Source organism: Monodon monoceros, unplaced genomic scaffold, assembly GCF_005190385.1.
Source record: "Monodon monoceros isolate NGI ecotype Baffin Bay Population unplaced genomic scaffold, NGI_Narwhal_1 Super_Scaffold_9, whole genome shotgun sequence".
Lineage (NCBI taxonomy): Eukaryota > Metazoa > Chordata > Mammalia > Artiodactyla > Monodontidae > Monodon > Monodon monoceros.
In genome coordinates, this window is record NW_021703786.1 from 49,653,213 (window position 1) to 49,668,361 (window position 15,149).

A 15,149-nucleotide genomic window follows, 5' to 3' on the forward strand; every position below is an offset into this window, starting at 1 on the left:
GGTCAGCGCAGAGCCAAGGCTCCTTTCTTCATACTCAGCTCATGCTGAGCACCCCCCGCATAGTCTCCACCCACCCCTGGTCCCCTCAGCCTCCAAGGAGAGCCCCATAACGCAGAGGCAAATGCCCATCCCTGCGCTGTCGACTTCAGGACTACAAGGAGAGCTCGCGTGAGGTGGCCCAGTCCCTCCGGCGCCTGCCCCCTGGGCTGACCTTCCCCAGCACCACAAGACAATCAGTGGGGAGTGAGGCTTGGGCAGGACAGTGGCCTTGTTCTGACCTCCAACTTTAGAACATGGACTGTTAGGGAAGGAAGGGCTGTCCCTTCCCTGGAGTCCCCCAGGCACTCTGGCTCCACACACATCTCAGTTTTCACAGAGATGGGACTAGAGACACCTCCACCTGCCTACCCCATCTCCACCCAGGGAAATACTCTCTTTTATCTGTGTTACATTTTAGGGTCCTGCATAAGATTTTTTTTCTTTTACCACGGTAGCCATTTTTCAGTGTGCAATTCAGTACCGTGCAGCCATCACCACTATCCGTTTCCAGAACTTTTTCCAGAACCCTTAACAGAAACTCTGTATCCATCGAGCAATAACTCTCCCCACCCCAGCCCCCAACCCCTGGTAACCTCTATTCTACTTTCTGTCTCTATGAATTCACCTATTCCAAGTACCTCGTATACGTGGAATCATACAATCTCTGTCCTTTTGTGTCTGGCTTAGTTAACTCAGCATAATGTTTTCAAGGTTCATCCATGTCGTATCAGAATTCCGTTCCATTTTATAGCTGAATAATATCCCATTGTACGGATATGCCACATTTTGTTCATACATTCATCAGCAGAAGGACACTTAGGTTGCTTCCACTTTTGGTGACTAATGCTGCTATAAACATGGGTGTGCCATATCTGTTTGAGTCCCTGCTTTCAATTCTTTGGGGCACATACCTAGGAATGGAACTGCCGAATAAGATTTTTGTTTACACAGATAATTCCATTAAAGAACAAGTGACAATCATTCATTAGTTCTAGTCCCATTTCACAGATAGGGAAACTGAGGGTCACAGTTTGAACACCCTATGCATCGGGTGTTGCTTCCCTGAGTTTTTCCGTGAGGCTTCTGGCTGCCCCTCTGCCCTCCTGCAGTTACATCCTTGTTACCTAGGAGTCCCTACGTCTCATACACCTGAGACCTCTGCTGGGCCTGGGCCTCCAACAGGGGGATGGATCACTCTTAGCCGGGGCCTTGTGACCAAGAGCACCTACTGGGTACATGGCTGGAGGGAGTGGCAATCTGTATGCAAGGAATCCAGACTTTCTGGGTTGAGAAGCAACTGGGCTCCACTGAACATCCGCAAAAGAGGACTCAAAGCATGATCCAACCCCAGAGCTGAGGGCCAACCCTGAGGGAGGCCTGGCTGTCCTCCGGGACAAGGTCTAGCACAGTCACACGTCCGACTGCCTCAAAGTTCAGGATGGACTCAGGGAAAAGGTGGCCCAGGGAGCATGTTTACTAAGGCTGCATCCAATATGCTGTATCAGGGAAGAAGAGTGAACACCTCACCTGCAGAGGTGGAAGGAGGCATCAAGAGATGTCTGCAGCCTCCAGCGAAGACTGAACCAAGGCCACCACCAGCTAAAATACCAGGGCCAGGAGAGTGGACAGCTGTCGCGGTTTTCCTGCCCTGCTTCCATCCCCTCACCTTCTGATAGCAACACACCAAATTTCCTTAGGTGACCCACCCCTCCTATTGTCTCAGCCCAAGCAACTCCATCTCTGGAACCAAGAGTGAGCACAAGACCCAGACCTGGCTAATCAGCGTATCCTATCCCTCTGGCCAAAGTCAGGGGTGGGCACACGACCCGCTGTATCCAGTAGGTCATCCTTGGGACTCCGGCTGAAATTATTGGGAAATAGGTTCGCTCTTCCTACTGGTGTTGCTAAACTGGGAGAATGTAAGCTTGAAGCGGCCATCATCCAACAGTGTGGATAACCTGAGGACGAAGCCAACTCAAAGAAAAACATAGCCTAGAGACAGAGAAAGAAAACTGGTGCCCAAGGACACCACTGGAGCCATGGATCCAGCCATTCCTGAATCTGTGCTCCCTTGAACTTTCCAGTTGACCTAAATCAATACATTTCTTTTTTTCCTTTAGGTTAATTGGAATGGGGGTCTGTCACTTGAAACCAAAAGATCCCTGACTAATTCAGCTCAATTGCCCAGCAAAAGAGTCATTTTGGAGGTACCACCCACCTCTCCTCCAGTACAAAGACTCTCTAGCTCCAAACCCCTGACTAAATAGATTGCCATAAAACAAATATTACAGAACTCTATTTCAACCGTAATGCTGATTCTGCTTTTCTATGCTAACTGGGGTACCAAACTGCCACGTGGGTTTTGGGGAGGCCCAGAGCATAGAAGCCTCCCATTGCCTAACCTGCCCTTCTCTCCCCAACACTCAGCACCAACCACAAAATGAACTCAGATGACCCTGACAGCCTCATTTCCCACTATTCCCCAACATGAAATCCACACCACAGTCCAACTGGGTTCTGAGCATGTCCCCTGCTCATCCTACCTCCATTCCTTTGCTTACATATCCTATTCAGCTAGAATGTACTTCCCCACTTCACCACTCCCTTCAGAAATCTTGTCCAGGCTCCATGGCCCTCAAACACCAACTCCATGAAGCCTTCCTCAGGTGGCCTCCAGGGCACCAGGCACCTCTTCTCCAGCACCCACCATCTCTGGTCTTGGGTTCACACTACATGTCTGGTCTCTCCTTTGGGAACACAGACTGCTAGAGGCAGGGAGTGTGTCTCATTCTCCTCCTGGAGCCTGTCTTCCAGGGCCTGGTACACATCCGGTGCTCCACGTATAGTGATGGACGTGAACTGGAACAGCACGAATGAATGTCTGGAACCCAACTCATTCAGAAACAGGACTGTCGCCTGCATTTGCATTTACGGAGGAGAAAGAGAAGGCGATGTTGCAGAGGGGGTGGCAGCACCTTCCAGAAGCAGGGAGAGGTCAGAGGACCTGAGACGCAGAAGCCAGGTGGCCTTGTTCCCATCACTTGCACTACAGCCTGTGACCTGCTCCGCGCGGCTGTGCCCCTGGGGGACCTTCTCAGCTATCAGTAACTGGTCTTTGCTGAGGTCACACTCAAAAGCCCTTTCTGGCACATTTGCAGATAGAGTTTTCAAACAGCCTGTTTCAGTTACCTCTTGATTTACATACTGTTTCTGCCTTTGCATCTCAGATTAAATGTCTTATTAAAATAAATGCTCTATTAAAATACAGATGGCACGGGTAACCCAGGCTCCAGCCCAGACCTTCCTGTTCTCATAAAGGAGCAGGAATTTCTGTTCTAATTAGTGAGGAGAGCAGCGAAGAGACCTTTCAGCTTATCTGAAGCCTGACAGGACAGACCCCTCCCCCAACTAAGGCTCCACAGTCCCCCACGCGCACCCCACCCCCGGCTAAGGCCTGGTGTTCGAAAGAAGCCCAGCTGCCCGAGAGACCTATCCAGTCCCTTCCTTACAAAATAACGACGATGTGCTAAAGTGTCATAGTTCAATATAACCTGAAGCCTTTTCATATACCTGGTATGCATTTCATACACCTGAGATGCATTACAGTCCACTTCATAGAAGGTGAAAGTCAAGGACAAAGCGGTCAAGTAACTTGGCCAGGGTCACCATGTAATAGGGATAGGAGAAAAGCCTAGAATTTGGCAGGAAACAGACTTGGGTTTGAATCACAGCTCTGCTATACAAGCTGAATGACAATGAATATGCCACCCCTTTTGTTTTTTGTGTTTTTTGGTTTTATTTATTTATTAACTTATATTTGGTTGCACCGGGTCTTAGTTGCGGCAGGTGGGCTCCTTAGTTGCGGCTCATGGGCTCCTTAGTTGCAGCTTGAGGGCTCCTTAGTTGCAGCACTCAGGCTCCTTAGTTGTGGAATGTGAACTCTTAGTTGCAGCATACGTGTGGGATCTAGCTCCCTGACCAGCGATCGAACCCCAGCCCCCTGCACTGGGAGCACAGAGTCTTAACCACTGCACCACCAGGGAAGTCCCCTGCCACCCCTTTTGAACATCAGTTTTCTCCTCCATGAAAAATGGAGATGACAATGATCAGTCGTGCAGAGAAAGAAATTAGTGAGGTTTAAGTGCCAGCCCAGTGCCATGCCCAGAGTGGAGCTGAATACTAGTGCCCTTCCCTGTCCCTTCTCTTGAGATTCCTGAGTTTTTGTTCTGTAAAACCCAGCCTCGCATAATTTCTGTTATTTTTTTTTTAAATAAATTTATTTATTTATTTTTGGCTGTGTTGGGTCTTCGTTTCTGTGCGAGGGCTTTCTCTAGTTGTGGCAAGCGGGGCCACTCTTCATCGCGGTGCGCGGGCCTCTCACTGTCGCGGCCTCTCTTGTTACGGAGCACAGGCTCCAGATGCGCAGGCTCAGTAGTTGTGGCTCACGGGCTTAGTTGCTCCACGGTATGTGGGATCTTCCCAGAGTAGGGCTCGAACCCATGTCCCCTGCATTGGCAGGCAGATTCTCAACCACTGCGCCACCAGGGAAGCCCCTCTGTTATTTTATTTGTGGGTAATTAGGGAGGACAAGGGAGGAGGAACATCTACAGACAAATTAACAGTGGCCATTCTGCAGCCCAGCTCCTGCACGGCACCCAGCCAGGCTGCCAGGACCCCTCATTTCCAATCACAATGGACCTGCCCCAAACCAAGGAGACCCAAAGGGCATGCAGGGCTGAGACCCAACCCCCAGCCTCCACGTTCAGTTAATTACACATAGAGCTCCCCAACCCTGAGCTTCTTGCTTCCCACACTGTACATCCAATCCCTCTGGGCTGGGGTAGGTAACACAGGTGCAGCCAGGTATGCGTGCTGGGGTGAGCAGGAGGGCACCAGCCCTGTATGGAGCCGGCAGCTGGCACTGTAGGTGCCATGCGGAAGGCGGGCCCAGCCAATGTTGCCAGAGCTTCTGATTTCTCAAGAGAAGATGGAAACACACATTTGTAACATGGAACCTTCCAATTTAAAAATATCAGCTTAAAAGTAGAAAACATATGTGGGTCTAACAAGCCCGCTCAAGAACGGGCAGGGCTTTGTGCTGTTCCCTGCGGCCTCCCCAGCGCCTGCAACAGTGCCTGGTACACAGTGGAGCCTTCATGAGGAGTGCGCAGGGGCCAGTTTCCCGCCTCTGCCTCAGATTACAAACTCCCAGGTACCAGCAGTTCTGCTGTCCCCACTCTCTGCGGACAGGACACTGTGGTATTGCAGCACATGACAGTGAAAAATGAGCGAGGTCCCGCCTCCACCCTTACAAGGGCCTGTCCTCTAAACCCCGTGAGGGCTGCACCTTGCTCGGGGGCTGTTATGAGTTGTTCTAGCCCCGCGAGTAAGCATTTAAGACAACAGGTATCAGCACAGCACCCTGATTCTACCACACACGTTCAGGGTGGTTGGTAAAGATCTTAATAGTAAAGAAACAGAAAAGCGGGGACGAGGAGAAGGACAGGAGAGGGGATGGCTCTAACCAACAGCCGGCTCCCTCCTGCCTTTGGAGAAGTGGCCCCACAGGGTCAGCCCACCCCCGAAGGGCTCCGGGAAGGACTTGGCCAGAGCTCCAGCCTTCATGAAACAGTGTTCATAACTGATAAGCTTAAAAGCAAGTGACAATTTTTCAACCTAGCCTTGCTCCAAGGGCAGCAAATAAACACAGCATCGGCTCCAGGCCCCCACTGAGCACGTCTGGAAGGAGAAGAGAAGGTGAAACCAGGCTCCCTCACCCCTAGAAACCAGTGTGGAGTCTGACCCCATCCACCACGGTTGAACTGGGACTCCCCACTCAGAAATACCACCTCATGACATGAGTTCCCTTTATCACAGGTGTCAAGGCTACCCCAGGTACCACCCATATGCGAGGCACTGGGCCTGACTCCACAGTAATTATAACTGGACTGTGGAGAGGCCTGAGGGAGCCTGCTGGGGTTCTGGAAAGTGCTACATCTGATCCGGGTGGTGTCTACACAGGCAGATACATATGTGGCAATTCGTTGAGCTGTACCTTTAAGACTTGTGCACTTACTATGTGGATGTTACCCTTCATTACATTCATAACAGCAACATCATGGAGGAAGCACTTCTCAGAAGTCAGGCACTGCATAAGTGCTTATCCTGGGTTCCAGATAATATAATAGTTAAGAGCACAGTCTCTGGACCGCAATAGAAGCGAGTTAAAATCCCTGCTCCTCCACCTCTGATTCTGCCCCCAGCAGGCTCCTCGACCTCTGAGCCTCTGTCCCTCAGCTGGAAAACAAAGATAATAACTGGTAGAATTAAGATAGATGTGCACGTGAGCCCTTAGCCCAGAGCCTCAAAAACAGTAAGCCTCAAAAGGTGTTGGCTAGGGCTTCCCTGGTGGTGCAGTGGTTAAGAATCCGCCTGCCAATTCCCGGGACATGGGTTCAACCCCTGGACCAGGAAGATCCCACATGCCGCGGAGCAACTAAGCCCGCGTGCCACAACTACTAAGCCTGCGCTCTAGAGCTTGTGAGCCACAACTACTGAGCCCGTGTGCCACAACTACTGAAGCCCGCGCGCCTAGAGTCCGTGCTCCTCAACAAGAGAAGCCACCGCAATGAGAAGCCCACGCACCACAACGAAGAGTAGCCCCTGCTCACTGCAACTAGAGAAAGGCCTCATGCAGCAACGAAGACCCTATGCAGCCAAAAATAAATAAATAAAATAGATACGACATTAAAGGAATAAAAAAAAAAAAAAAGGTGTGGGCTAGGACTTCCCTGGTGGCGCAGTGGCTGGAACTCTGCGCTCCCAATGCAGGGGGCCGTTGTTCAGATCCTTGGTCAGGGAACTAGATCCCACATGTATGCCGCAACTAAGAGTTTGCACACCACAGCTAAGGAGCCTGTGAGCCGCAACTAAGGAGCCCACCTGCTGCAACAAAGGAGCCCAAGTGCTGCAACTAAGGAGCCCGCCTGTTGCAACTAAGACCCGGTGTAACCAAATAAATAAATAAATATTAAAAAAAAAAAAAAAGGTGTTGGCTTGTTACAATCATTCAGCCCTCAACAACCTGGGACTTTGGTGCCGTAGGGTCCATTGTAACATACGAGAAAAGTGACCCCTTCCTGCCAACAATGCTCCCTAAACTGTAGGCATTTCCTCACCATCTTCCCAATTTTCCCCAAATCCATGTACCACCTATTACTTTTCTTAACACTTTTCTTTAAATGACTCGCCATTTTTTTTTTTTTTTTTTTTTTTTTTTTGGCGGTACGCGGGCCTCTCACTGTTGTGGCCTTTCCCATTGGGGAGCACAGGCTCCGGATGCACAGGCTCAGCGGCCATGGCTCACGGACCCAGCCGCTCCGCGGCATGTGGGATCTTCCCAGACCAGGGCACGAACCTGTGTCCCCTGCATCGGCAGGCGGACTCTCAACCACTGCACCACCAGGGAAGCCCGACTCACCATTTTTTACTTAAACAAATTTACTTTTAAAAAATGTTATGTAACTGTCATACAAGGAAAAACGTCACTTGCCAGAATTCATCTTTTTTAAATAGCTGTTAAAATAAAAAGCACTTGTCCACCTGAAATCATCTTGCCTACCTCCTTTACTTTTTGTGCATCTGGGAGGCAAATAAACTCCGTTTGTTGAGCCGGTCTTGGGGTAGGGGCAGGGGGAGGGCCTCATCTGCTTAAAATGACTGAGAAACTTCCTGCGCCCTTCAGCAGCCCCATTTGCACAGAAGTGATTTTCGTTGGTTTAACCGAGCAGGCCTGGCAAGCCCTCTATTTGGCAACATCCTGGTAACCAGCCATCTGTGCACCACGCGGGCTTCCAAGAGATAAAGCTGCATTTAGAAAAAAATGTATATTTGCTAATGGCGACTGTTCGCTAATTCAGACGCCCACTGGCCCCTCTTGGGCATAAATGAAGGGAACCTGACTCTGCCTATCAGACAGCAGCCCCAGGACCCCAAATCTAGGAACCCAGAGTCAGGACAGTCCTGGTGCCCAGACCCAGCTTCAGTGTGGGCTGGACTCAGCCTGGACCCTCACATCTATTGGTCCCCAAACCACACAGAGGCAGGAAGGAGTTAGAGGACTAATAATGGAAATACACATGTGCAAGCAATCAGGTTCATTTCTCTCCAAAATCTCTTCCAGAAGGGAAGGGAAGAGAGGAAAGGGGGAAAATCCCAGAAAAGAAAAGGGGCATCTTGAAACCTGTGTCAGAGGGCACTGCAGTATTAAGAGGACCTCGAGGTAAGAAGCAATGGGCACATTTAGCCGGGGGAGTCAGTGAGTTCATTCATTCATTCATTCATTCAGCAAATATTTACTGAGCGCTCCTATTGTAGGCAATGATGTGAAAAACGCGAAGTCCCTGCTCTCAGACATCTCACCTTCTAGGGAAGGGAATGGCCAATAAATTATTTATTACCTATGCTAGATGATATCAGTTAATGATAAGTGCCATGGAGGAAATGAGTCAGAGTAAAGTAAAAATGGCTGGAGTGAGTTGTTTAGGTTGGATGGTCAGAGAAGTCCTTTTGGAGGAGATGACATTTGAGTTGAGAGCCCGATGATGAGGAAGCACAGTCAATAAAGTCACTGTAAAGAGCATGTATAAAGGGCCTGGGGTAGAAGCAAGCTTGGCATGTTCTAGAAAGAGAGAAGGCCTTTGCAACAGAAGTACAGTGATCACAGTGAGTGAGAGGAGAAGTGTTAAGAGACAGGTTCACAGAACCAGGCAGGGGAAGTAGACCCAGCTCCAGAGTTTAGATTTAATTTAAAGTGTCTTGGAGGGACTTCCCTGGTGGCCCAGTGGTTAAGACTCCACGCTTCCAATGCAGAGGGCGCTGTTCAATCCCTGGTCAGGGAACAAAGATCCCACATGCCATGCGGCCAAATAAAATAAAATAAAGCCATTAAAAAAAAAAAATTGGGGGCTTCCCTGGTGGCGCAGTTGTTGAGAGTCCGCCTGCCAATGCAGGGGACGCGGGTTGGTGCCCCGGTCCGGGAGGATCCCACATGCTGCGAAGCGGCTAGGCCCATGAGCCATGGCCGCTGAGCCTGCGCGTCCAGAGCCTGTGCTCCGCGACAGGAGAGGCCACCACAGTGGGAGGCCCATGTACCACAAAAAAAAAAAAAAAAAAAAAAAAAAATTTAAAGTAAAGTGTAATGGAGGGCTTCCCTGGTGGCGCAGTGGTTAAGAATCCACCTGCCAATGCAGGGAACACGGGTTCGAGCCCTGGTCCGGGAAGATCCCACCGGTCGCGGAGCAACTAAGGCTGTGCACCACAACTACTGAGCCTGTGCTCTAGAGCCCGTGAGCCACAACTACTGAGCCCACGTGCCACAACTACTGAAGCCCGTGTGCCTAGAGCCCGTGCTCCGCAACAAGAGAAGCCCCCGCAATGAGAAGCCCGCATGCTGCAATGAAGAGTAGCCCCCGCTTGCCACAACTAGAGAAAGCCTGTGCACAGCAACAAAGATCCAACGCAGCCAAAAATAAATAAATTAAATAAATAAATTTTTAAAAAGTAATCAGGGTCTTTTCTAAAAAAAAAAAAACAAAACCAAAAAAAAAAAGTGTAATGGGAAGCCTACGGAGTAGACAGACTTAATTTTATTTGAATTTTTAAAACTCCGCTGTGGCCGTCATCAGGAGAATGGGTAAGGGGGGACAAGAAGCGAGGAGACCAAATAGGAGATTAAAATAATGGCTCAAAAGGAATCTAATAAACTCATTTATGCCTCAAATTCTGTTCCTTAGCTCCTCAGACTCGCAGTGAAGTTAGAAATGGGAAGCTGGTTAAAGGGAGATGTTTGTTCTTTAAAGCAACGACAGCCAACCGGGTCAAACATGAGACAAGAGAGGGCGAGTACCAAGCCCTCCACAGAGGGCAGGACCCAGCCACCTCCTAAGAAGAGAACAAGCAGCCATCTGTTCTGGGGCCTGGGAGCAGACTAGCTCCTGCCTTGTGCCCCTTCCAGCCCTGGGACTCTGGGACTCCAAGACCAGGACTCCTGGACACTCCTGAGGCTCGGACACCCTCATCCAAGCAGCTTGCAGGGCTGTCACTGGCTCTCCCATGTGAAAACCTAAGTATCATCCATGACACCAGCCTTCAAACCCTAAGGACAAAGCAATCAATGGCTGCTAACATCACAAAAGCAGACAACTGGACAACTTCCACTGGCATGGTCTTACCAAAGAAAAAAAAAATCCAACCCAAATCTGATGGAGCTTCTAAAACTAAATACCAACTTACAGTTACATAGGGGACAGCAGAACATGTTAAATGACACTCAGAGACTCCATCCACAAAATTCTGACTCTGGGACCCTCCCCAAGACAAGCAACACAGTTTCTTCAATAAAGAAATCGTAAGGGGGAAAAAAGAGTTGGAGGAGAAAACTTATAATGAGACACATCACCAATCACACTGGATTTTGTGAATCCTGGCCCAAAAAAACTTTTGAAAAACTTTTAGGAGGCAATTAGGGAAATCTGAACACCAATTGAATGTGATATTAAGAAATTATTGTTAACTAAGGGGGTCTGATCATTGCTAATTTCTTAGAAGAATTCTCGTCTTTAAGATGCATGAAATATTTAAGAATGAAACGATATAATGTCTGGGATTTCTTCAAAATAATCTTGTGGGGGAGTGGATTGGTAAATAAATGAAACAATATTGGCCATGAGTTGATAAGGGTCGAAACCGGGTATTATATTACACTATTCTCTCCACTTTGCAGCGTACTTGAGAATTTCCACAATAAAGGGGTTTTTTTTAAGCTAGGGATGAGCTTTTTCTAATACCGTACACAGGAATAACCCACTAGACATCCTACCGACAATGGAGAGTCCAGGCTCATTAGAGTCACTGTTCTGCCTCCCCACAGCCTGCCATTCGTGATTTGCTGAACGATGAGTGAATTTATATTTTCCTCCTCATAAATCCCATGGTGGGAGTTGTCCCAAAATAACTACCCCCTGTAAAATGTGGATTTCTCTTTCATTTATGCTAATTGACCTCTCTCCAGTTCAGAATGTCATACCTGCAGCCAACGGACTTTACCCATACATTTCAGAAGGTACAAAATTTGACTGTGTTCCTCTACCTCAGTCTTTCCAGCTAAAGATCCCCGTTTCCACCTCAGAGGGCACCACTCCCCTCACCATCTACTTCTATTATTACTGAAGGGATGTTCTGGACTTACCCTGCTCTGCCACATCTATATGCTCTGAAAATCAGAGCGATTTTTTTTTTTTAACATTTATTTATTTATGGCTGCGTTGGGTCTTCGTTGCGGTGCGCGGGCTTCTCATTGCTGTGGCTTCTCTTGTTGCGGAGCACGGGCTCTAGGCACACAGGCTTCAGGAGTTGTGGCACGCGGGCTCAGTAGTTGTGGCTTGTGGGCTCTAGAGCGCAGGCCCAGTAGTTGTGGCGCACGGGCTCAGTTGCTCTGCGGCATGTGGGTTCTTCCCGGACCAGGGATCAAACCGTGTCCCCTGCATTGGCAGGAGGATTCTTAACCACTGCGCCACCAGGGAAACCCGCAGAGCGCCTTAAAGGAGCTCTCCGTTACAGGGCTTTCCAAACTGTCATCTCCAAGCAAGGCTTCATTCAGGTGCCTCCTTGGAACCATGCTCAAATTCAGTCCCCTCTCAAACACAACATTGTTTCTGTAGGATCGCAGGTGAGGGAATCCCTGGAAGATGGTGGGAAAGAAGCAGAGCCTCCAGGTTGTCCCACGGCTCCCAGAGAGTCGTCAGGTCAAGGCTGATGAGCCCTACCCACATTTCTCCAGGAGGCAAACTGAGGCTGGAGCTTTGGGTACAGTTCTCAGGACCTACCAAGAGTGCCTGGGAGTCTCCTGCTTCTGAGCCCCTATGGGCTACCTGTGCCGTTACCATTTTCCCTGGCACACCTACCTGTCCCCCATATACACTATCTCCAAGTGGCCTGCAGAGGACAGGAAGGTGACAAGGACAACTGGGCCATTACTGCAAGACACACAGTATTTCACATCCCTTATGGTCAACAGCCACAAGCGTTATCTGCACAAGCCTGTCAGTAGAGGTGCTGGGAAGATCGATGGGTGAATCAAGCCTTCTGGGAAGGATGAGGAGGGCACCTGAATCTGACCTGACCCTGTGATGAGAGGGGGAAGGAAGGAGGAACTCGGCAAATGTAACACTCATCATGGAGTTTAGGAAGTGCTTAAGAGAGGCTGGTAGCTGCAGCCTGCTCCAGGCCCCCCCATGGCCGGTGCCTGCAGAGCAAGGGTCAATTGTGTACAGGGCACGGATTTCAGACGCTTAAAGACAAAGGAACTCCAGAAAACAAACAGCAAGGGAAGCAAAGGTCATTTAGCACAAACATGAAAGCAAGCCCTCTCTCTCCTTGGTAGGTTAAATCCATGGCCAAAGCCATCAGGATGGCAGGAGCAACAGAAGAATAGGACAAAGGCAGAGGTGAGGAGGGTCACCGCTGTGTGCCTGCGTTGCAGGGAAGAGCACAGTGCATCCAGGAGGAAAGACAAGTACCCTGAGCCTGGGACGTCCTCACCCCGGCCAGTCCCTTCCTGCCCCCTGTCCACGTCCTTCCCCGGTGCCTCACTGCAGCCCCCCACCCCCAGACTATCTCTGCCCAGGCCCACACCTGCCTGGCTGCCTCCTCGGCCCATGTATGGCTGGTCTGGACTACTGGTGGGGCTGTCATCACCAAACATCTTACCTTCGTTTCTGGGACATGGGCCCAAAGAGAGGAGAATGGGAGCAGTTCCAATCAAACCTCTCCAACCCCATGCAGCACTTCCTACCTTTCAGATGCATGTTTACCCACGTTATCTCCCTTGAGCCTTGCACGCCCTTTGTGTAGATGCAGGAACTGAGTCTCAAAGAGGTGAAATCTATCACATCACAGTCAACGGGAGGAGCCAGGACTAGAGCTTCTAGCCCTCTGTGCAGGGCTTTTGCCACGCTCCCGCATTCTACGCTCAGAGACAGGAGTGTTCTGATACATCTGCCTTTCTAGGGAGCATATCTCCCTTCTCGTCCCTCAAAACAGGTCCAGGTTGTCTCAGAACAGCCATCCCATATCCTTCTGACTTCAGAGGGCTGGATTGTTCATCCGCCCTGTACAGATAAAATGCCAAAGGGCACGGCACAGGTGAGAATCAAAGTCTACGGGAGAATGGGGCCCAGACCTGGAGCCCTGAGCTCCGGAGTCCTGCTAGCAGCTTTTCCTGCTAGGCAAGTGTGCCCTGAGCATCAGTCATTCCTAGATCACCTGCAGAATTTCTGCCATATTCTATACCATTTGTACTATTACTACTGTTTCTACTAAATAGGCTCATTCTTGTGACTTGATACTTCTAATTTAAAGTGATACTTTATATCACCACTGCAAGAGGGAAAATTAGTACCACTGGCCAAAACCAGGAGAGAATCCTAAAAATAAATAGTACAAACACAACTTAAGTTATAGGCAGGCACCGTTCCCCAATTTAAAGACCCTGAGCCAGAGGTCTGCTCTCTTTGCTATAAAAGGGAGATTAGCAAGTGTTAAAAAGGTGTTAAAGCCAGACTCGCACCAATCTAAAACTTTCCCCTTGAAGAAATTACAAGGATTAGCAGAGAACGGAAAAGGGAAGAACTTTCTCACTAGGTGACTCGATGTTACTTCATGCTTAACCACCTTCAGTTGCTTCACTGAAGATTCATCCTGCACTGTGGGAAACATCAAATTAGACTAGGTTATAGGAAGTGGGACAGGAGGGATGAGAGACAACCAAACCATAAGCGGCAACCCATGCCAGCTTCTCCAAGTGCTCCACTTAGTTCATTGCCCGTCACCTCCCCCAGGCACATCCAGCTTCTGGGCAAGCCCAGGGGCCACCAGTCACCACCCAGGCATCTATGGCTCCACTGCCCTTGTCTTAGCCCTTGTCCAATGCAGAACGCAGCACTAACTCCGAACTCCACTGGAAATTAGGATGGAGCAGGGCCACCAGCAATTACCCCAAATCCCCACGGCATCTCTGTGGACAGTCAACTCTAATGACCCCTGGTTGCTGGGAAGCTTTGGGCTCATATACCCTAGCAGAGGAGGGAGGCTATGCCAGCCTGTGTGGGCAGCTCCCTGGGGTCTCGTGGACATCACATCTGTAGCTAGGGGCTGCAGCCCCAGAAGCAACCCCAAAAGCTCCTTTGTCCATCCCAAACCCCACATCTCTCACCCCATAGGTCCTCCAGCCTATCTCTGAAATCGCCTGAGAGAACGATTTTCAACACCCAGGATCAAACAATTAAGAGAGTAAACCCAAGAAAGGTGAAGAGTCAAAGACAGAAAAACCCAAAGACAGAGGGACACGGAGGCAGGGGTGGAGGTGGTAAGCAACCTCCAAACTTGCTCCTCGCCTGCCAGCACCTTGTGCAAAGCTAGCAGATCCCGACCTGGCCGGCACCTCGCGGGCTCAGCCAAGTTGCAGAGAAGCAAATGGCATCCCCAGCGTACTGGGCCATTCGGGCCTGAGCCAGGGACGGTCGCCCGGGTCGGATCAATACTACTCGCGCTGCAGGCTTTGGGAAGGGCGCCGCGATAGGCAAATTCGGGGAGTGGGAGTGAAGGACTTGGTGACCCTCTGTTGGGGATGAAGTCCGAAGGGTTCTCCCAGCCGCCCTCCGACCCAGCCAATGCCCTGCCTGGGCTTTCCCATAGCAGCCAGCGTCGGCGGCTAAGCTCCGAACTCGCTCCCCAGACAGCGACCGGAGTAGAGGCTTTTCCCCATCCAGCTCGAAGCCAAACGCCCTCTTGGAAAAGTCCACCCCAAAGAAAACGGGAATTTAGCCCGAAAGCAGCGGGAAGGGGGAGGTGGCGCTGCCAGGCTTTACCTTTTCTCTTTACTCTGTTTTCGGGATTTGTGCAGGAGTCCGATGAGCACCACGGCGGCGCGGATCCCCGCCTTTCGGCAATGCATCCTCCCCGCGGGCTGGGACATGGCGAGGCCGCCGGCGGTGCCCGGCCGCGCCCTCGCCCGCCCGCCGCGCGCCCCCGCCAGCCCCGCTCCGCGCGCT

At 50.4% G+C, this 15,149-nt stretch overlaps 1 protein-coding gene across 6 annotated transcripts in view; it reads right to left on the reverse strand.

Moving 5' to 3' along the window:
- The window catches only part of RAP1GAP2 (RAP1 GTPase activating protein 2), a 187,203-nt gene that overhangs the window by 128,447 nt on the left and 43,607 nt on the right, over nt 1–15,149 (reverse strand). For 3 of the 6 annotated variants that reach the window (XM_029210685.1, XM_029210688.1, XM_029210684.1), the window contains exon 1: nt 14,967–15,104. The exons of the other annotated variants lie outside the window; for them this stretch is intronic. In XM_029210685.1, coding sequence (XP_029066518.1) covers nt 14,967–15,073 — 107 coding nt within the window. In that variant the 5' untranslated portion in view covers nt 15,074–15,104. Of the gene's footprint in view, nt 1–14,966; nt 15,105–15,149 lie in introns of those variants that run through there. 6 annotated transcript variants of the gene reach the window in all.